Raw genomic sequence first — 22,692 nt, 5'->3', positions numbered from 1 at the left:
GCTGGAGCTGGTCCAGATTTGATCTAGGTTCTGCTCCTTACTCCAGCTACACCGGTCTTCACAGAAAACGAGACTGCTTGTTCTATACTTCTCATCCATGTCCTGCAACCCCTGTGCATGCTCAGGCAAGCAGAGACCTCAAGAATGGGCACAGCTCTTGGCAGTCACATACCCACTGGCTATTACTCCAGGGTCATCGTTGACTGCCACTTCAGCTCGTTACCCTTAGCCAAAAACAACAGTTCATTTTGTCCCAAGTTGGAGTGCAGCGATCTACTTCATATTAATGCCAGCACACACCCTGAGCACTGGCAGGGGTTGCAATACCATGACAACATGTCCTGAAAGAGGTCCGAGACACCATCCCAATGCTGGGCTGGGCTATAGCAGAGCTCTGCAAGGGCCTGGACCTAGAATACCAGTGGGCTGGCAGGCAGCTGTGTGTCTCTGATATACGTAACTCTGCACAGCACCATTAAGTTCTTCTTACAACAAACAGGGAGGCTGGGCAATGTGTTCAGCCCAATCCAGAGGCATGACCACATCTGGCATAGGAGCTAGCTCTACACTGGCTAGTATAGGTACTGATAATGGTGGAGTGGTTTACACTGCCCAATGAGAGTAGAACTAGCTCAGGTGCATCTGCAGAAGCTGAAACCTGACCCCCAAATTGCAGAGTAGATGTGCATGTGAGCCCACGCCAAGGAGGACAGCAAAGACCTGGCAGCAGGGGAGAGGCCTGGGGACAGGGAGCCATGATGATGCTCCATGTTTCACACAAGAGAAAGGTAAGAGAAGAGGGGCAAGCAGGACACAAGGATCAACAAGAGATCAACTGGAGGCACTGAGGTACGTCCTACTACCTCCAGCACTGACCCGCCCCCACCCCAGCACTTAGGGTCTCTCACACAGGCATCTTGTAGAAGTTCAAAATTAGTCTCCGGGCCCTTCTTCCTACCTCTGCATCCCTGTTTTCTGAGCACTGGTGGAGAAAAAACCCTAAAGGGCCTGGGGTCCCATCTCCTGGTACCTGCTCTTCCTCATCCTCAAGGACAGTTGCCAGAAAGAACTTCTTTGAAATGCACAAAGGAGACATCAGAGCCCAGCAACTGCAGGGTCACGGGGAGGTGGTTCAGTACCTCAGAGCCAGATTCTCAACATCCTTCCTACCAGTATCAGTCTTTGCTACACTGTAGCCAGAGCAAATGAGAGCAACAAACCCCATATTGGTCTCCAATCCCAGTTGCTATCCCCTCTGGAACCAGGAACCTGACCTAGACCCCAACGACAACTGACCACACTCAATGCAGCATCAAGGCGGACAGATACACCCAGACAGTAGCCACCCCTGCCTAGGAGACCTAGACATCTCACAAGCTTTCAGAAGCTCTGCATTTAAGTCACCTCAAGAGGAGGACTGCTCTTCTCATGCCACTCTGCAGCTGGGGGTCCTGAGCAGTTCGTTCCCTGCGAGCTCAATGCACTCTGCCTCCCCAGCCCTTTTGCATGTTGCCTAGCACATGAGTGAGATTAGGCACCTGTGGCACCTGGACCACCCTGCAGAGCACTAAGAGGACATGCCTTGCTTTTAAAGATCTGCTCATTTTGTTGAACATTTGCTTCCCTCATCTGGTGTGAGCTGTCAAGCCAGCTCCAGACACCATAGCAACAGGAGCCTTAGAGACATATCATAAATAATTAAGTCCCCATTTTGTGTGCTGTGGAGCCCAGCAGTGACTGGGTTAATACTCATTACACCCAGACCTTTGAGGGAAGACCGTCTCCTAGTTATACCAATGCTGACATCAAGGTGCCAGCCAGCATCAGCTCCCCCCTGCAGAAGCCAAAGGCACCCACCAAACAGGTATTTGTTCTCCCTGACCAGGAGACAAACTCCATGTCTCCACATATTGATCCAAAGGCTGGATAAAGGCTTTTAACCACATTCAGGCAAGGGACAGAAAAGGCAATTGTGAGGCACCCATTAGTGGAAATGGACTTCAGCCTCCTGGCAACTAGGGAAAGAGCTTCCCACGTTTGGGAAAAAAATCATCTGCTGGTTTGACATCAATTCATTGCAAGAAATACAGAATCTTTGATCTCCTCATCCAGTATGGGCCCAGCACAGCTCAGTGGCGACTGAATTATTGCAGCCTGAATAGGGAGAGTCCAAGATGGCAGGCTTCCAGACACCAAAAACCATCCAGTAAGTGACCCATCCAAAGATGAAATGGGCTGTAAAGAAGAAACACCCTCATGTGTATACCCTGGGGTACACTGGTACTAGGCACTGCACAGGTGGGGAACTTGGCCCTGTCATTATGCCTTTGACTTGGTCAGTTGAGAAAGAGAAAACCTGATCTCCAGGGCTCCCAATGCAGCCTCGTCCAATGCCTACATGAGGATAAGAGGGCCAAGGCTTTCTTTGGGTGATAGCTTTTATTGGACCAATTGCAGCTGGTCCAATAAGAGACAGCACCCAAAGAAAGCCTTGCCTCTCACATAATTCCTGGACCAGTGTGGCTACAACTTCACCTCTAGCATTTCCAGGAAGATAATTCACCCTATAAAGATGCTCTCCGCAATCTAGGATGTTAAGAAGTGTCAAAAAAGGCTGGATGCTCTGGAATTACCTTAGGATGGTTTCAGGCACTGAGTAGCTTGTGATTGCTAACAACCGGAGAAGAACATCTTCTGCAAAGTAAAGCAAAGGAGCTGTCAGTGAGGTTGGTCCTCCCCAGAAGCAGTGGGTTTCACCATATCAGGCGAAAGTCCCAAAAGGTAGGCAATGCACTGGGCTGTCACTAGGGAGAAAACTCTTGATGGAGATGGGCTTCCTGAGAGCTGGCTGGAAAATGCAAAACAGCCATGTGCTGATGGGTCAGGTACAAGGTGAAACTAAATAGCCATGTGCCCAGGTTCGACACTAAGTAAGTAGGACAAAAGCCAATCCTGCCTACATCCATCCGTGTCCTAGTTATCCACCCTCTCTGCTTTGGTACCCAAGTGCCCCAGTGCTAAGCATGCTTTCTGGGAAGAGGGCTTGATAACCCCTCACCAGGGCAGAATAGCTTCCTAAGGAGCTCATATCTGTACCAGCAAACCTCGGACCCGTTCCAGCACATCATGTCACCCTTGTCCAAGCACCAGACAGGGAACCAGCACCTAAATATCACCTCACCAAGCTTAGGGTTTCTGCTTGTCACTCAGTAACTGCAGCGTGTCTCACCACACACTTGCCATGTCTCAAAGCCTCACCCAGAGCCACCACCACCACAGGCCCTTCCTTCCCCCCTGTTCCCAGTTCCCAGGCTCTGCTGGGAGGGGTCCTCAGGGCAGGGCTGAGAACTTGAGTAGGAGCCTCTACCCATCCTCTTTGCCTGCTCAAAAGAGAGCAAATTAACAGCCTAATGTCGGGAGGAAGAGAAGGATGAGAAAGGAAAAGACGCCCTGCTGCTGCCCCAGAGTGGAACTGCACCCGGTTCAGGATCTGGGTCTGGGTAGGAAGTACCGAAACATGAGCAGCAAGTAGGACAAGAGGAGTGAAAACGAGGGGCTGAAGAAGGAACATGGAGCTTAATAATAGGCCCCTTCTAATGATTTCAGTTTATTTTTAGATTACTGGGATTTGTTCCCCTTTGTAAAACCCACAGTTTGCTGAGTTTTCATCCTGTAGGGGGAACATTGGCCCAGCAGATTCAGCAAATGCAGGGTTTGATAACATCAGCCCTTTGAAATGCAGAGAACAGATGGCTTTTTGCTCAAATGCCCCTTTCTTCCCCCACATAACCTTAAAGGGCCAAGAGCAAAGGACATAATCAGTAAAACAAACTGTCCAGGGAAGTCATGAATCTTTCACCTGGCAAAATCTTCAGATCAAGGCTGGGTAAAACTGTCCAGCCTGGGTTATCCAGGAGGGCAGGCCAGGTGACCCAACCACCCCTTCTGTAGCTACCTTTTCTGAATCGCTACAATTGTTGCCCTCCCCATGTTCATGCTGAAATTATCCAAAACCATGAGCCCAGTGCCAAAAAAAAAAAAAAAGAGAGAGAAAGCAGATTCACTTACCACTTCCTTTAGTACCATATGGCAGCTCATATGGGGAGACAGTCTTCACCCAAAAGTAATCCTTTAGCTGTAAGAACAGTGGATGGTCCCGTGTGTAACTACAGTAAACATAAAGCCAATTAGTTAGAGGGACTCGCAAACCAGATACTAAAACCGTGACCCCTCAGCTGACTCCTGAGCCCTCCTGCCCCATCTCTCAGTCCCAAAGCCTTCAGCAGTGATCTTCCCCAGGCTCTACCGATCCCTTCGGAGCAGAGGCCAGACCTCTAACACACCAGTTTATTACTCACTTTCCTATAAGCAATGCAGTTTTCTTTTCCACCTCTCCTTGGGGACACACTGACTTCTCTTCTTGCACAGGGAAATAAAAGCTGTAAGACAAACAGCAAAGATGGCAACTGCCCTAGCCTGGGCTGTCCTACCGATCGCTGTAGGTACAGACACCAAAAAAACTACCTCAAACCTTCTAATTTACTTATATTCTGAGCTCCTCCCACCCCTTGGATACATCTTCACTAGGAAAAAAGTGCATTTTTAGCTCATTACTTAACCCCAGGCTCTCCCACAGTTTTTAGCATATTCTGCTTCCGTGTTTAAGTTACAAATTTGCCTCCTCTCCATTACACTTTTGCCTTGTGTTAGCCACCACCAGAGCTAGGTGAATAAAGGATTTTTCAGATCACTGAAAGTTTAGGAAAGTTAGAGAAAAGTTCATTTCAATTTTAGCCAGCTTCACATATTTTACATTCTTTACAATAAACAGAAAGGCGTTCTCTAAACAAAACTGTTTCCATGTAGAAACATTTTGCTACGAAACAAAGCATTTGGAATAGTGAAATCCACAAAAATCGACTGGTGATTGATCTGGTGGTGGGGAGCGGGAGGGAGAGGAAGGTAGGCAGAAGGTTCATGAGGGGAAAAAAATAATGAAAAATGTTATTGAGCTCCGGCTCCCACGTGCAAAGAACAAAACAGCTTTTATCCTCGTAAAGCTGAGTCTTTCAGGCTCACAGGTCATGATCTAAGGTTTTAAAAAAATCCCAGGCCTAGAGAAATACCACCAGAAAAAAAAGCCCCAAAGCATTCCTGCACAATGTCACCGGGCTCCCCCATCGGTGGTGCTGTAGGAGGGATCAAGTGGTGAAATTCCACCAAGGTGATTGAGGTCTGACACCACTTTGCCAACCTGCCTCATCTGCCACTGGTGTGACCATCCAGCACCATTTCCTATTTTGAGACTGAGACATCCCAGAAGCCATCAGAAAGGGCAGAAAAGACCAGCCTCTTGCCTCCACTGGAACTTTGAAAATACACTCACAGCTGTATGTACCTCTCTTCCCAGGAGGTATAATACCACACCATCACGGCAAACACCACCAGCAGTGCCAGTATCTTCCAACCTACACAGAGAAAGAGACACAGAAAATGCTGTAAACCCAGATGACGGCACTAGGACTATAGCACACAAGAACTAGCCCATCCAAGAGATGTGCGTGTGAGTGTGTACACATGCACACAGACACTCAGCCAAGGTCTAATTCACTGATAAACAATATTCCATCTCAGTTTGTCTGTACAAACTTGGACATATTAACACTCAGAAAGATGCTGGGAAAAATCCCTCTTAGGAGAAAAGTTTGGGGATTGAGCTTCCAATAATGTAGCCCAATGATTCTCAATCAGGGTATCATGGTACCCTGGGGTGCTTTGAGATCCTTTCAGGTGTGCCACGGAGTGCTATGAAATGTTAGCAGCTAGGTGTGCAAACATGATTTACAATCTAAAATCAGAGATTTCAAGTAGGAATCCAATAGGGTCAAAAACATTTTAATCTGTGATCTTTCCGAGTGCTTTACAACAGAAGAACCACTCTTACTTTTCTGTAGTCAAGAAAGGAGTAGAACCTAGGAGCTGGCATTTTCCAAGCAGTGCCCAGAGTCTAAAGAGGGGTGTCTTGAGGCAATAAATATTTAAAATCACTGATCTAGATATATGATTCCTACAGCACCCTCCTTATTGTAGCATTTAAGCACAATGATTGGCTAAAGAAGATAAAAGCAGAAGATACAAAATGCCTACCTAAGACTTCTCCTCCATCTTTCTCTGACAACAGAAGACTTTTTTCCTTGCAGCAACATTTCCAGTGCTACATCCTGTCTAGTTTTAATGAGCCAAGCAACTGGATTTACACCATTCTCTGGGGAAGTGACAGATTGCCTGATGGTGAGGTCTACTGGTTTTTACTAAGTTTTCCAGTACCTAACTTCTTCCTGTTCCTCTTACCACGGTCATATCCTCTTAAATTACTCCAAATAAAGTGCTTATATACCTCTATCCTGTGTAGTCAGCCCACTGCTTATTATTGAACAGACATAATTTAGCCACAGTATATGAACTACTGGCCTGACTCCTCCTGCTTAGGCCTTAGGTACCTAGAGTCAGTGGGCTCTTAGACCCTGGTCCAACAAAGCACAGCCTTAACTTAACACAGTTAGCTGCAACAAAGTTAAGTGGACAACTCCTGGCACTGGCGGTTAGTGTGGGCTTACACAAACTGCAAGATCTTAGCCAAATTACTCAACACCTTGCAGGTACAAGCACTTTATGTGGTGAAACTCAGGACTAAACCCACTGACTTCTCCAGAGCAGGTTTACTAGGGGTAAAAATTAGGAAGCAAGAGAGTCTATTTCTCGTCAGAGTTTGAAATGCCTCCCAATTTTATGAGTTGTTTGCTCCTTTTTCAAAGCTGTCAACAGAAACGTTAAATGAAACTAGCACTGATGCCAGCCCATCCCACCCCACGCCCTCTGAGGCCTGCCAGTCAGCTTGATTCATTGACCTGGTTTACAGCCTTTTAGCCAATTCCCCCGCTTGCCCCAGCCCCAGCCCTGTAGCAAGAGAAACAGCAGCAGCTCCAGCCTGGGCTCTGGGGCCTGGCCAGAACTGCAGTTGCTGCATCAGCTGCTACAGAGCCCAGTTGGGGCTACAACAAGCAACCCCTGCCCTACTTTTTTAAGGAATATTTTTTGTGTCCTAGGTCAAATTAGCCAGATCAGGTCCAAATCCACTTGAATCATCCAAGAACCCTGTGGCCCTGCTACCAGCAAGTACCCTCCACCCCGGCCTGAGACTTCAGATACTTCTAAATCCTTTGGCAGGCATCCTACATGCAGGCCCAAGCATCTGGGGTTCAGATGCCTCCAAGTTTCGCTTGCCCTCAGCCGGTACGGCCACAGGAGCAAGCTAGAAGCAAGCACATCCTATGCCCTGGGCTGCAGATGGTCCAGAGCCAGAGGTGCCTACTAGGCCTCCACTTCCCCGTCCTCGCCACCAGTACCTGTAAATACCTGGGGAGCCTGACCTACTGTAAGGGGTGTTTGCCATTATGTGAAGCACCCAACGCAGCATCCTGCAAATGTAACACACACAGCAAAATATGTCACAACAGACTTCAATGCAGAGCAGTCACCAAAGGAAAACAAAGGCTGGTGGGGCTGTACTTCAGAGCAGGGCACAGCAATACAGACATCAGTGACTACTCTGAATTTGAAGGGACTGTCCTGGAATTGAGCTGATTTAATCTTCTCCAAGGTTTGAGAGCAGACAGTAGCCGCAGCATATAGCAAAACTACAAAATGATTACTGAAAACATTAGAGGAAGCTGTTATCTCGTTAGCCAGACAGAGCCCAGCTCCAGTGCAAGTAACTTCGACTGTGAATAAACACCAGAGACATGAGCCGAGACTAAGGTCAGTGCAGCTGGAAGCAGAGAGAGTGAGAGAGAGGCTGAACGTGCGGACTGCAGCGAAAGGGAACAACTGCACTGCTCCAGACATTAAGGTGCATGTGCTGTGGAAGGAGGCACCTACCCAACCACAGAACATGAGTATATGCAAAGCATTGTGGGAAACGCAGGTGATGGGGACGTCATGCTCAAAAAGGACAGACAGGAAACCAGGCTCACTGGACTAATGCTGAGGAAGCACAGAGGAAGAAGCCAAGAGAAAATGCATGACTGCACATCAGCATGGCATCCTAGAAACGACGCACTTTGCCAGGTAACACTGGGAGTAGATGCAGTCAGGTCAGGGTGAGGGTGGTCTTTGCTGGAAGGGCAGAGCCCATGTCACTGCCCCAAGTCACACAGCTGGTAGGTTGTGAAGGATGCTGGGTGACCTCAGCCAAGAGGATTTGCATCTGGGATTGGTGAACTTACTCTGTGGAGCCTGACCTCAAATTCTGGCACAAAGCAATTCTCAACCCCTCGCCAATCCCACTGCTGGATCCTGGCTCATCACTAAGGAGTAGCTTGTGACAAATCTACCTTAGCTCTCATTAAACCTTACCTTGCTTCACTTTGACAGTGATCCTCCCCTCCCTTTCTTCAATTGTGCTTAGCCAGAAACCAAGCCGTAGCCCTCCCCATCACAGCCTAGCAGCCCTGACCTACCTCAATGCAAGCTCCTCAGAGACCTGCCACTGCCAAGATAAGATTCCTAGCTTTCCCCCATCGTCTCCCACTGACTCAACTTCTTCCCACTTCTACTGACCTATCGCTAGAATATGCAGGACCTTCTCTACCAGGATCCTATGGTTTGGCTTGGCTCTAATTCCAGCTTTGTACCAACTGTGTTTTGCCCTTGTTTTTACTTCCCTTCTTCTCTCCAGCCCTATATTCTAATTCTCTCCAAGGGACTGGGCAACAATGGGGTGAAGGAACCAGACCAAAGAGAGGAGAGATCTCTATGTAGATGATTCCTTCCCACACCTTTCCTGGAGATGGCCTTAGAAGAGTAGGTCTGTGGAAAGACAGACGCTCACTCCATCCATCAGACTGCTCTTTGCACTTACTCCAGGAGAAGGAACTCAGCATGCTGGCTGATCTTTCAGGCCAAGGGCCTAAGACAGAATAAGACCAAGCCACCCTCTTTCTCATGAAATGTTGCAGGGGGTCCCCATCTGCCTCCCCTCTGCAATGCTGTTAAATACTGCTCTGCATTTCTGTCATTAGCAGCCTGAAAAATCCTTTTTAGGAAAAGAACATAAAGGAACGCAGACTTACGGGATTTGCTGAGCATTTTTATCAGCAGGTGAGGCATCACCCAATGGCTATTGCTTTCATCGCGGCCACCGCTCGTCACCTAGAGTGGGAAGAGGAAGACGCTTTGAGTCGCACCTGTCGAGCAAAATGGCTACTCACTTTGTACACATCCTCTCTCTCCCCGGGCAGCCGGGCACTTCCAGGCAACTATAAGCACTTGCAATATGATGGCCAGAATGGCAGCAGTGCAGGCAAATTAAGATTTCTATAACACCACACACACACGCACGAACAAATGGAGGCAGACTACACCGGCACTTTTGAATACTTGTGCGAACAAGTTCCGTTTTTCAAAAGGATTCTCGTCCCCTTCGAAAGCAACTAGGGCACTTCTGACAATTTTACTCACTCTCTCTAGGGAGACAGAATCATTATGCAGAGAGGTGGTTAAACATTTTACATGCCATTAAGTAAGGTGAAAAACCCCCCCACCTAAAACCTGAAAATAAATTTGTTCCATCTCCACCAAATGCATTACAAACATGACCTCAGGTACGTAACATAGGTGCTGGTTTCCCATTAAGCAGCTACATTTCAGTAATATATGCCATGAAATGTTATATATGAAGTATTAGGTGCTTTCACATTACTTAAAATCCAATATGCAAATACATTTCTTACCCACATTCACGTTTACACAGTCATGTGCTAGTCCACAGTTTGTTGTAAGTCAAGATTATTACAACAACATCAGTTCTTTTGAAATCCCTGACGCATGGTATAGGTAACCACAGATTATCAGGTTTCACGTTAAAAACAAAGCACCACAGTTCCAGCTGCTCAGGAGAATGCTTTCTTTTTTGAAGAGTTACCTCCATATTATTTTTAGACACAAATATCCAGAACCAGCTTCACTCTTCTATTTTTAAGTAACGGATCAGCCTAGTAATAATTTACTTTAACTTTCAGAGACCTTTTCTGGTTAAAAAATGTCACACGTACACAAGAGACGGCCAGACACAAACCACCCAAATTCCAAGTCACTGAGTCTGCAACAGGCACCAAATGTGCTTTGCAGCTACTGAAGTAAGAACAGCTGCAACACTGACCCCATAACAAGAAGCCCAGCAGATGAGATGGAAAAGGCAGGTATTATTAAGACCAGATTCCACATATTTGGATTAAATCCAATTCCTTTGATTCGGCCAGCTACTCGAGAAGGACCCTGGCTCCAGAGGCTAAGTATCTGCACTTGCTGCCTTACTTCTGTGACCAGTGCTGCATGTTGACAAAGCCTCCTGTTCATAAAGCAGTCTGAAGTACCAAATACCTCTGTTCCAGAAGAAGCCACCATTGTAAGGGTTTAGCTGACTTTGCCACAGTGAAGGATCTCAGCAGAAATGGTTGAAAACTACCTTCCTAAATATCATCCCGTGGTTAATTAAGGAAGTCTCAAGAAAAAACCCTCCCAGCCCACATACATCATGTTTACTTGTTTCAGAGCAGGTGTCTGTTAACCAACCAATTCTCAGCAGCTTAGTCACTTGGTTTATTACTTAGTTCTGTCATGATTCCATAATTAAATCATGCTTGCTCAAAATCTTTGCACTGCAGCGGATGTCTGGAGAGACAGACACCCCTCAGGAACAATGAGAAAGGAAGTCAGCAACCAGGGCCAGGACATTCCTCCAAATGGACCCTGGGTCTGCATGCCTGTCTTGCTGCTGCTTAGCTATTGCAGAGAGACTTCAGAGCACTCCCACACTTGCAAAAGCAAGACAAAAACCTAGGATTAAAATCCACACATATTTGTGGGACAAAAATAAATACATTCAGCAAGGACAGGTCCAGTTGCAGAGAGAGACATCAGGACAGAGCAAATCCATTTCTCTCTTTCGCCTCGATCCCAAGGCAAACACTGATTTATTCCGTCATGAAACAAAGTGAAGTACTGGTGAAATGAGCCAAACTGTGAGGTTTATCCCTTTGTATCCCTGCCAACATACCTTACTCCTGACTTAAAAGGGCCATACCAAGGGGGAAGAGGATAGTCTGGCTTGCAGGACCCATTCAACTTTTCCTTTCACAAGAACTAGCACCAATTTAATTATATCAATTTAATTATTTTTTTTTAAACAAAGTGGTAAAATTTCTATGCAGATACAAACTGAAATAAGCCAGTCCTTGCACCAGATACTTACATTAAGCCCAAAACAAGCCATACCTATACCACTAAAAATGATCTTACAGGAGTTTGTACCAGTTTAGCAAAATAAGACTAAATTCACACTGTAAGATACACCACTACAATTCTCCCAGACTAACTCAAGTGGGAACTAGACCAAGAGCCCCACCTTATTTTATGTAAATCTTCCCATAGAGATGAAAAGCCTCTTCCCATTCCCATTAATCACCTTTTGATTTTTCACGGTGGGCATCCCAGTGGCGGTCAAATGACATAGGGAAGGCACAGAAGTAACAAAAGATTGAGGTGGCCTTAGTAATGGCAGGGAAGTGAGAGTGTCATATGCTTCCACTTGATCTTAACATATAATAATGCTAATTTACTGAGCTAGAGAAAAGCCACTCAGATTCTGCAAATAATTTATGCCCCAGAGGAAGATTTTTTCCTCTAACCTTGGACAGGAGCATAATCCAACCATGTTATTTGTCCAATTCTTCCTATGCCTTATACCTGTGTTAACGTGCCTCATGCCTCCCCTCTTTCCAGCCTAAAAAGAGTAGGCATGATGTTCTCCAGAGCCCATGAGCACCACAAAGACTGGAGAAGGCATTGCTGAGCAATGGAATACACCAAAGAGACAGGTCCCACCCAAAGCCACCAGGGATGGTGAAAAACCAACTCTTACTTTCAAGGTCACATCACTGCAAACACTAAAAAACCTAGGGCGTCCGGAGAAGCAGGAGCTTACTCCACCATCTCAATAGATCTGAGTCACTCAGCAGTGAGCTGGGCACTTTTGGGCCTTACACAAGCCAGCATGGTCCAGTTTCCCCACAGAGCCCCTGTTCATCTCTCATTTCTCGATGAAGTGATGCAGCTGGAAAAAGCTTCTGCAAAGGAGGCTGGTACACACCAAGCTCATCCATTTGAAATGCTTACACCATGAGAGGAGATTTTAAACTACCTAACACTTAGTACTGCTATACAGCACTCCTTGCAAGGATCTCACACTGCAGCAGGGATACAGCCATAACCCATCCTCTGAGGCAGGTCAGCATCATCATCCCTGTCTTGCAGATTGGGAAGTGAGGCTATAAGTCACACTGCAAGATCAACAAGAGACCCAGGGGAAGGACCTCGATACTGGGCTCCTGCCCCAAGCACTGGTCCCTCATCTACTTTCTCCTTACAAAGACACCGCCAGCCTGGCACTAGGCAAAAGTGATATCTGCTACATCCCAAACACAAAGTACACAGAAGTACTTGCTACAGGGGATGCCCAATAACCCACACAAGCCAGTCCTCGTCAGCCAAGGTCCTCGATTCAAATGAGCCTCCAAATCTTCAGCTTCTTCAAGGACTTGCTGCCCATGCCCACTTCAGGGGGCCCATGTCTGTTTTTTCAAAACACGTCCTTCATTCAGAAAGGTGGAAACTGCTGCAACATTAACCCTCCCCCAGGACTTCTCCTTCTGGAGGGAACAAACCAGCACCGGCATGTGAGCACAGTAAGGCAGATTCTGCTCTCTCCCAGTAAATTAGGAACAGACCTGTTGATATCAGTGGATTTATACGGTGGAACAAAAGCAGGATCAGGCCTTGTGTGGGGCTGCAGTGTGCTTCTTAAGAAAGAAACCCCTGAGATCCTGAGCTGTAACATCACCGACACCCCACTTACCTGGAGAGAAAACACCAGGTGGTGTTTTCCTCGATCGTCCCAGTCTTGGGCTACGGGCTGAGGAGGATCAAGGCAGTGAACCAAAGACTGCGGCGCTGGTGTCATCGTGAAGGCTTTGGCTTCCATGACCACAGCCCGCTCTTTGGTGGAGAGACACTGAGCTGCCGGGAAGGGACGGCCTCCACCCCTCTCCGCTGGGGAGGAGGCTCTTCTCAGCCAGACGAGCTGACCTGCTCCACCGGGCTTTAAACTGAGCCCACTGGGGGTGGGGAGACTTGCATTGCTGGCCTGCTGAGCAACCCTTGCAAACCCAGCAGACCAAGCCATTTAAGAGAGCTCTGGAGTAAGCTGTGGGCAAGGCAAGGGCCCCCAAACGGACACCTGCCTGCCTGTACACAAATGCCAGGAACTTGGGGAATAAATAGGAGGAATTTGTCCTCCTGCTTAACAAATAATTACAATGTCACAGGGATAACAGAGACCTGGTGGGACTCCACCCATGACTGGGCCACAGGTATACATGGCTATACCCTGCACAGGAGGGAATCAAGTGGACAAAAGTGGGGGGTAGCTCTCTATGTCAATGAAAGCTATGTGTCCCTGCAAGCCGACATAGGCGCCCAGGGTGGATGACTGAAGACCTTCTGGGTTAAAATCCACGGGGAACACAGCACAGGGGACACAATGGTGGGAGTTTACTACAGACCTCCCACCCAGGATCAAGACCTTGACCAGGAGTTTGCCATGAAATTGGCTGAAGCTGCAAGCTCCCAGTGCATGGTTGTCATGGAAGACTTCAACTACCCAGACATCTCATGGGAAGAGCGCTCGGACAAATTCGAACGGTCGCAAATCTTTGTTTCGTGCGTGGATGAGCTCTGACACAAGAAATTGATGGGCTGACGAGAGGTAAAGTGCTGCTCGACCTGATACTGGCAACGGGGAATGACCTAATCAGCGACCTGCGATCGAAGAGAAGCTGGGTGACAGTGACCACAAGCTGATCAACTTCACCATCCGCCATAAAGCTGGCAAGTCAGTCAGCAATACAGAAGTCCTCAACTTCAGGAAAGCTGACTTTGACAAGCTCAGGAGGCTTGTCAGTGAGGCCCTAAGGGACCATGACCCCAAGGAGAGGGGAGTTCAGGACGAGTGGTTTCTCCTCAAGAGAGCAATCCTGGATGCACAAGCCAAGTCTATCCCATCTTGGAGGAAAGGCAGCAAAAGGGCATAGCGGCCCCCCTGGCTCTCCAGGGAACTAGCGGACCTCCTGCGTCTAAAAAGAAAGACCTACAAAAGATGGAGGACTGGATCCACCTTCAAGGGGGAATATTCTGCACTGGTCCAGACCTGCAGAGAGTGAACTAGGAAAACTAAGGCTCCAACTGAACTCCAACTGGCTACACGTATCAAGGATAATAAAAAGTCCTTTTTTAGATATGTGGGGATCCAGAGGAAAAGCAAAGGCAACACTGGATCCCTGCTAAACCAGATGGGAAAACTGACAACCAACACCCAGGAAAAAGCCAACTTGCTAAATGGATACTTTGCTTCGGTTTTTCACCAGTCCCATGGGATGCCCCTGCCCACTAAGGGAGAGGGTGGTCTGGGGGAGGGAGATCCCCGCTATCCATCAATACTGAACATGTGAAGGAACACCTTGAGACGCTGGACACCTCCAAGTCAGCTGGCCCTGACAATCCGCACCCCAGGGTACTCAAGGAGCTGGCGAGCGTCATAGCCCAGCCCCTGGCACAGATCTTCGAGAACTCCTGGCGCTCTGGTGAAGTGCCTGAAGACTGGAAGAAGGCCAATGTGGTGCCTATCTTCAGGAAAGGGAGGAAAGTGGATCCGGCAAACTACAGGCCCATCAGCCTGACCTCTATCCCAGGGAAGATCTTAGAAAAAATTATAAAAGAGACCATTCTTAACAGAATGGCCAATGGCAGCATCCTGAGGGATACCCAGCATGGGTTTGTTTCAGGTAGGTCTTCCTTGACCAACCTCATTTCCTTTTATGACCAGGTGACCTATCACCTGTACAAGGGAGAAGAGATTGATGTCATATATCTTGACTTCAAAAAAGCCTTCGATCTGGTATCCTATGATCACCTCTTGGCAAACCTGGCCAACTGCGGCCTTGGGTCTACCATGATCCACTGGCTGGGGAACTGGCTCCGTGGTCAGACCCAGAGGGTGGTGGTTGATGGAAGTCAATCGTCATGGTGCCCTGTGACCAGTGGGGTCCCCCAAGGCTCTGTCCTTGGGCCTATACTATTCAATACCTTCATCAATGATGTAGACATTGGTGTCAGCAGTGGACTGGCCAAGATTGCCGACAACACCACACTCTGGGGTAAAGCATCCACACCTGAGGACAGGCGGGTGATCCAGGCTGCCCTGGACAGGCTCAGCAAATGGGCGGACAAGAACCTGATGGCGTTCAATACTGAAAAATGCAAGGTTCTCCACCTTGGGGGGAAAAACCTGCAGCATCCTTATAGGCTCGGCAGTGCTACGCTGGTTAGGCACTATGGGGGTCATGATTGACCACAAGATGAACATGAGCCTCCAGGGTGATGCTGTGGCTAGTAAAGTGAGCAAAATGCTGGCTTGCATCCATAGATGCTTTGAGCAAATCCCAGGACGTCATTCTCCCACTGTACTTGGCCTTGGGGAGGCCACAGCTGGAATACGGCATCCAGTTTTGGGCTCCACAATTCAAAAAGGATGTGAAAAAGCTTGAGGGAGTCCAGAGAAGAGCCACACACATGATCAGAGGTCAGGAAAACAGACCTTATGAAGAGAGGCTGAGAGTCATGGGACTCTTCAGCCTGCAAAAGTGCAGGCTCAGGGGTGCCTATAAGTTTATCAGGGTGCTCACCAGGATCTGAGGGAATGTCTGTTCACCAGAGCGCCCCAAGGGATGACACAGTCGAACAGTCACAGACTCCTCCGTGATGGTTTCAGGCTGGACATAAGGAAGAACTTCTTTACTGTCCAAGCCCCCAAGGTCTGGAATAGCCTGCTACCAGAAGTGGTTCAAGCACCCACTGTGAATGCCTTCAAGAGAAATTTGGATGTTTTTCTTGCTGGGATCTTATGACCCCTGCTAACTTCCTGCTCCTGGGGCAGGGGGCTGGACTTGAAAATCTTCCCAAGGTCCCTTCCAGCCCAAATGCCTATGAATCTATGAAATCTATGAAGACTCACCGCTGAGCAGCATTCCAGGAAAGGCGGGGTGTGACATGCAAAGCACTTGGTTTTATTCTTAGGAATAAGCCTACCTCAACGCTTGATTATTCATGCAATATAAAAAGTTAATAGGACAGCTATAACTAAAAACCAAAGCCAGTGTTTAACAGCAACTGGTTTTTTACTGTACATTAAGAAGTATAAACACTAAACTTTACAGGAAACCAAGCAGACTGGCATAGCAAAGGCCAGAAACAGTTGAACATACACGGAAAGGAGGAGAGCCCAGGGAAGTAACCTGGCTCTGGGATTGAAGTCTAGAGCCCGTAGCAAGCCCTGGCCCCCAAGGGCAGCCGTGATGGCCCTGGTAGATGAGCTACTGCTGCCTCACCTTGGCCCTCAGGGTACCATCCCTCATCTGTCTCACCCGTCACACCTTACTGGATATTTTAGTCCTTTGAGAGGCTTCCCCATAGCCCTGAAGTGAGCCTCAGTTCATTTCTCCCTCTACTTCTTGTTCTGGGCTGGCACCAATCTTGCCCTTAGGCAATAAATCATCTCAGGGGCATTAATTGTGATCTCCATCCTCCTCCATGGTCACACCAGTGCCATGCTGGGGTCACTCTGTTTTCATCTGCCTTCCTGTAAATGCCTCTGCCCTCTTGGCTTTAGCCCACCTGTTACACATAAACCAGTTTAAGTGATCAGAAACTGGTTTAAACCTGTAACAGATGTTCCGTGCAGTGCACATAAACCAGTTTGAAAATGCCTGAACCTGGTTTGAGATGAACTTGGTTGAATATAGGATCAGCCTTAACTGATTAGGGTCAAACCAGTTTATGCAATGTCTGTCCCAGATCCCTTCCTGGTTTAACTTAAACCAGAGTTTAAACCAGAGTCCCCCAGGTGAGGGAGGGAGTGGGGCAGGGGCTGGGGTGCATGGCGTCCCAGGGCCTAGGTGGGTTGTCGAGGTGGGTGGGGCGCAGCACTCTGTAGCTGCATGCACCCCCTGGGGAGTCATGGGGGGCACTTGCCCCCCACGGGGCAGAGGTGGGGTGCCCACTGCAGGCTCAGGGCTCTGCACCCTCCCACCTTTGCCCAGAAACTCAGTGATGTGACACAATTCCCACCTGCGAGGTGGGCAGGTGACATGGGGCACATAGTTCACCCCCTGCCCACTTAGTGGCAGGAAGCGCACTCCTCCGCTCATGTCTCCACTTCTTCACTGGTTGGCATCCACAAGTGGTGTGTCCCCACGTGCCCATACCTCTATGGCACATCAAAGAGCCTGGCAAAGACTTCTGCAGAAGGAAGCAGAGTGATGAAATTAGCCTTGGAGTCCATGGTGCAACTGTTCTGACTTCTCTGTTTGCATCAGTTTCCTTTCCTGGCTGATAACAATCAAAGATTTTTTTTCCATTAGTAGTAATAATGCTGTAAAGTCACTCCACGCTAAAAGATCATGAGGAGACGGTAATAGATACAACTTAAAGGTCACATTTGTACGCAGAAAAAACACCACTCCCTCCTCCCAGCCTCTGGGTAGTACAGTTCTCTTGTGAAGGCACATTCACCTATTCAGCTCCTTTTTTGCATCCAATTATCTCCCCCGTCACAAGAGCTGCTCATACCCTGCGGCAGGTAAACAAGACTACTTATGTATAACATGTGAGGAAATCAAGGGGACAAAACTGATCAGATACCACTGTGCAAAACTGGCACAGGCCACCCAGAGCAACAAGGGCTCTAGCAAAGGGAACCAAGGCGCTTGCTTGAAACTGCTGTTCACTGTGGCTCTCCAGATAGTTCTGTGTCACAGGATTACCGCTTTGGATGTCCAAATGCATGTATTAAAATAGGATCTCTCTCCCTCCATAGCTAGCAGGCAACTCATTTCACCACCCTAGCTTAACCTTGATGCAGACAGGGAAGGTCAGGCAGCTTCACTGGAGTCAATGGCAGTGCATCTGCTCATACAAGAGCTGTAGCTGACCCACAGAGCACATTCCAACCAAATGCAGAAATTCAGCCTTGTTCTGCTGAGGTCTGCTTTCTTGCTGGTCTGCATGTCCCATACTTTACAGCTTTTGGATGTTTGTCTCATACACAACCAGGTTTTGTACGAAGCCAACTCAAGGACAATTACTGTTAAGAGTAAAAAGCAAACTGAACCCCAAATTATGGAGCTCTTAAGGGAATGTACATCCTAGTTAATATGCACCTAGTAACTATGATCTTTTCCCTCAACATTTGCAAACAGGGTACAGTACTGCACAGAGCACTTCCCTTACAAGTGCTTAGGGCTGGTCTAGCTTTATCAGCAGAGCTATTGCAGTACAGTCCCCAATGGAGAAGCAGCACATAGCACCAGATGGGACCTTCTCTGCCAGGTTGCTTCATGTCCCTAACAGTTATTCTACAAAACAATCTCTTCAACTTGCTTTTGCTGCATCCAGGCAGGGGAGGGAAAGGTTGCCAGAAGAGCTCTACCTGCTAGAACACGTGACCCCCCTCACCAATACAGCTATGCCAGCAAGACTTGGCTCTGTAGGCCAACCCAAAATTTGCCAATATTCCTACCCAAACCCAATGCATCAGCACAAAGCCTTGGCAATATTTAAAAAAACAGAGGAGCTTAAAGTTAGGCCCCTAAACACCTATTGAGCACTGGGTGGCCTGAGGGTTCAGAGTCAAGCACCCCACCCTGCAGCTCCCAATGATGTTGTAGCTGTTCCCACAGCCTGCACCCCAATAGGAACACATGGAGGAAGTGGGCTTTACATTTTCTTTTGATACCTTTCTTCTGAATAACAGTCCCAACAACAATTACCCAATAAGCTGGGACTGGGTAAATGTCTAAAGCATGGACATGCCACACTGAATCCCTACCCGACTTCGAATGGCACCTAGCAGTTCCTAGACAAACCTGTAAGAGCCCTGCTCACTCCATCTTAATAGGGAGTTTTAAAGCACAGCACAGCTCTGCTGCACTCCAGATCTATGTCACTTTCTGATTCAAGGCATCTTGAGCATTCAGTCCCATGAAAAGCTGGTCCTTAACCATCACCCACACTTACAACATCTCACCAAGACCCACACATCACACCTTAAATGGCTTGCCAACCTGAGAACACTTGAGCTACACAAAGACAAAAGGAAGAGAGATGAGAAACAGGGGGTTTGCGGGGGCAGCTCCTGCCACTGTGTGCACCCTAAGAGGGCAAGGGAGGGGCGTGTGCCCCCGGATCTGCGTGTGGGAGAGGGGAGGGCTGCAGTTGTGGGCTGGGGCCGGGCGGCGACGGCACTGCAAGAGGACTACAGGTGGCTACAGCAAAATTTGTGGCGGCTTCAGCTCCCCCTCCCCCTGTAACCTCCCTCCCAGCACTGCCCCAAGCGCAGCCCCCACATGCTGGGAAGAGCCTGATGATGGACGGATGTATCAGTGTCAGTGCACCTCTAACAGCAATACTTGTAAATATGATAAAACAGTGCAACTCAGAGGACACTGAACAAAGCAGCCTGCAAGACAAGGTGAAAACCTATTTTAAAGCTCAAGACAGTGCTGCATGTCAAGTCCAATTCCCCTAGATAGTGGTGCCCAAACATTTTGGGAACTAATGGTACCCAACCTGTGGGCCAGATGGGTGGTGCCAGGTCCACCTGTGGCCCGGATCCAGCCAGTGAGTTCAATCCGGCACATGGGACCAGTGCAGCAGGATCCCAATCCAGGTGTGGGGGGTGCACAGGTCGACCCAGATCTGGCTACTCAGGGAGTGAGGAGTGGCTCAGCCCCAGTCTAGACACATGGGGAGTGGGGAGCATCCAAGCCTGATCCTAATGCTTGGGGAGGAGCAACAGAGTGGCCCCAATCTGGATGCACGGGGGAGAAGGGGAAGTTGCAGGGGTGGTGGACAAGGAGCAATCCAGTCTGATCAGGTTAGGCAGGAGGTGGGCCTGGCCCTGATCCCACTTCACAGCGATAGCCCAGGAGGGGCTGGATCTGGCCATGCAAAGCTTCCATTACTTCCCTGCTGCCAAATTTCCTGACCTGTGGGGATCCCCACTGACCAGGTAGCATGGCTCTACTGGCTGGATTTGGCAATCAGGCCGGGGGTTGAGCACCTCACCCGAGAACAATGGTTCTCAACCTTTTCAGACTCAAGGCACTCTTGCTAAATGTAAGGCACCCCACTGGAACAGGGTGAATTGATTTAAATCAAGTCAATTTTAATTTAAATAATGATTTAAACCAAAAAAACCAAAAGCACAGTTTAAATAATTAATTTTTCTCAAATTTTCCTATTACATTATTTTGTTTGTTTTTTAAAAGAAAGGCATATTTTTTTTAGTTGCTATAACAATTAAAACATGTTGATTTAAAGCTAAATACAGTTTTTACAGTAGATTGTTACACATCTCCTAGGTACACAAACTAGATATATATTAAAATATATAGCTTAACATATTTGGATTTTGAGAAATCCTACATTTTAGTATGCTAACAAATGGTAAATATATATGTCTTATTCACTAGATGATTAACTATTTGCTCATATTTGTATCAAGCTGCATTAAGATGGCAGCTCAAATTTAATTAAACACAAAACCAGCACTTAATCTTTTGGGTACAGAATTATTTTTTTGGTACTAAATGTGGTTCTACATTTACAACTACATTTACATTTACAACTACATTTATTAAACACTAGTATTAACCGCTATAGTATCCGAAGTATGAACTTGTGGTTAGTCACTTCAACCAATTATTACATCCTGGGGAAAATTTTCTAAAATGCCTAGGTGAAAGTCATCTGAGCTTAAGTTCCCACTTGCCCAACTCACTGGGGGGGACCAGAAGGGTTTGGGAGAGACCTTGTTTCTCCTAGCGCCCCCAGGCATGACAAGGAATAACGGCCATAAGTTGTTGGAGATACCTGCCCTTCAGCAATGGACTGGACAGGAGGGCGCACACTGGAGAGTCCTATGAGTTGCTCCTTGGGTTCACCACAGCTGCTTGTGAGCATGGTCCTTCCGCATTGCAAGGGGCCCCTCATTGCTCCCTGGGAAGCTGTAGGGTGCCGATCTCCACTTCCACGTGGCGGCTTTGAGGGGTTAACATCAGCACACCGCACCCCAAAATTCCTAGTCCCAATCCTCAGATCCGCCGGGCAGAAAACTGCAAAAGAACTGGAAGGGCCAGGCCTTTCTGCCCGGGGCCTGGGCTCAGCAAAAAAAAAAGTCAACCTGGTCATTCTGCACTGGGCCTGGTCCAAACAGCAAAACATGCCAGGTCTCACCCTGGCTCAGGCATGCCGGTGTTTACGCCTGGCCCAAGCGTGCCAGCAAAATTGCCAGGCTTCAACCCCGGTCAGTGTGCTTTGAAGGATTAGTACCCCCATAGCATTATCCTGCTGCAGGTTTTAAACCTGACCCAAATTTGCCAGGCCTTTAATCCTAGTCAAAATTGCCAGGAAAGCATACAGCTGGGGCTCAGCTGAACCAAAAGAAGCTGCCACAGCAACACACGTGCCAGGCTTTTAATCCTAGCCTGAATCTGCCAGCAAAACCTGCCAGGCTCCAACACTAGTCAATGTGCTCTGGGTTTAATATCCTGACAGCATCATCTTACTTCAAAACCCAGAAAAACAAAAGGGGAAAGAAGAGGGAGGGAATAGTAGTCTCAGACCCCGAGACAGATTTTCTCTCCTTGTACCTGAGAGACTTTCCCTTTACATAGCTTCAGCTCACTTCTCCAGTGAAGGGGGAGACACCCCACCCCCCCAACCATGGGGAGTAGTTTCTCCAGCTCCCAATTCAGCTTTCAAGCTCTCAGCAGTCCCAGGAGAAAGAAACTCCAGTCCAAGTTGAGAGGTTTTTATATACCTGGGGTGACATCTCCCAAGCTTTTCCAAACAGGGCTTGCCCTGCCTCCAGCCTCTCTCTGTCAACAAATTCATTTAAAAAAGAGCACTACCCAGTTTAGCCAGTTAGGCCGGGGGGTCTAATCCCCCTGCTTAGGCGATTTAACTCCAAGCTCTTGTGTACAGTAAACAGCAGGGTGTATCCCTAGACAAAAGGCCCTGCTACATGCAGGCAGCCCTGCTTCTTTCCAGATGAAGGAACAGTCAAGAGAGAGCAGAGCAAACACATATTCAACCTGGTCATATTCAAACTAAAAAATATTTGCAGCAACAAACTAGAACACTTTGCAGCACAGAACGCTTCTATATTGTGTGTGCTACACAGGGCTCCTCCTCCCTGTGACAACCCACCACCCCCTTCACCCTCCCCAAAAAACAAAATCTTCCCCCTAACAATCCATGATTTTTGCTATTGTAACCCCCTAGCCTTGTGCTGCATGCATCTCTGTAAATGTGCAAGGGGACCAAGAAAGGCCATTTAACTGAAGTGCCCAGAACCATTCAGAAGCAAAGGGTTGGTTGGTAATTAATGAAGAAACGATTGTTTTTCCATGAGCTGGAGAATAACGGGTGCAAAATCAAAAATATTTATAGTTTGAGAAT

The 22,692-nt window shown here is 47.9% G+C and overlaps 1 protein-coding gene across 8 annotated transcripts in view; it reads right to left on the bottom strand.

Moving 5' to 3' along the window:
• The window catches only part of ST3GAL4 (ST3 beta-galactoside alpha-2,3-sialyltransferase 4), a 182,697-nt gene that overhangs the window by 17,802 nt on the left and 142,203 nt on the right, over nt 1-22,692 (bottom strand). For 7 of the 8 annotated variants that reach the window (XM_090026779.1, XM_090026777.1, XM_090026782.1 and 4 more), the window contains 5 exons: nt 9,132-9,210; nt 5,387-5,468; nt 4,359-4,439; nt 4,069-4,166; nt 2,634-2,694 (listed from right to left, as the gene is read on the bottom strand). In XM_090026779.1, the coding sequence (XP_089882905.1) occupies nt 2,634-2,694; nt 4,069-4,166; nt 4,359-4,439; nt 5,387-5,468; nt 9,132-9,210 (401 nt within the window). The remainder of the gene's footprint in view (nt 1-2,633; nt 2,695-4,068; nt 4,167-4,358; nt 4,440-5,386; nt 5,469-9,131; nt 9,211-22,692) is intronic. The other variant, XM_090026776.1, reaches the window with a different exon arrangement.

The sequence above is a fragment of the Crocodylus siamensis genome, chromosome 14 (genome assembly GCF_052110815.1).
Source record: "Crocodylus siamensis isolate JL-2025a chromosome 14, ASM5211081v1, whole genome shotgun sequence".
Classification (NCBI taxonomy): Eukaryota; Metazoa; Chordata; order Crocodylia; family Crocodylidae; genus Crocodylus; species Crocodylus siamensis.
The sequence above is the reverse complement of the archived record's forward strand: the minus strand, read 5'-3'. Positions and strand labels throughout refer to the sequence as shown.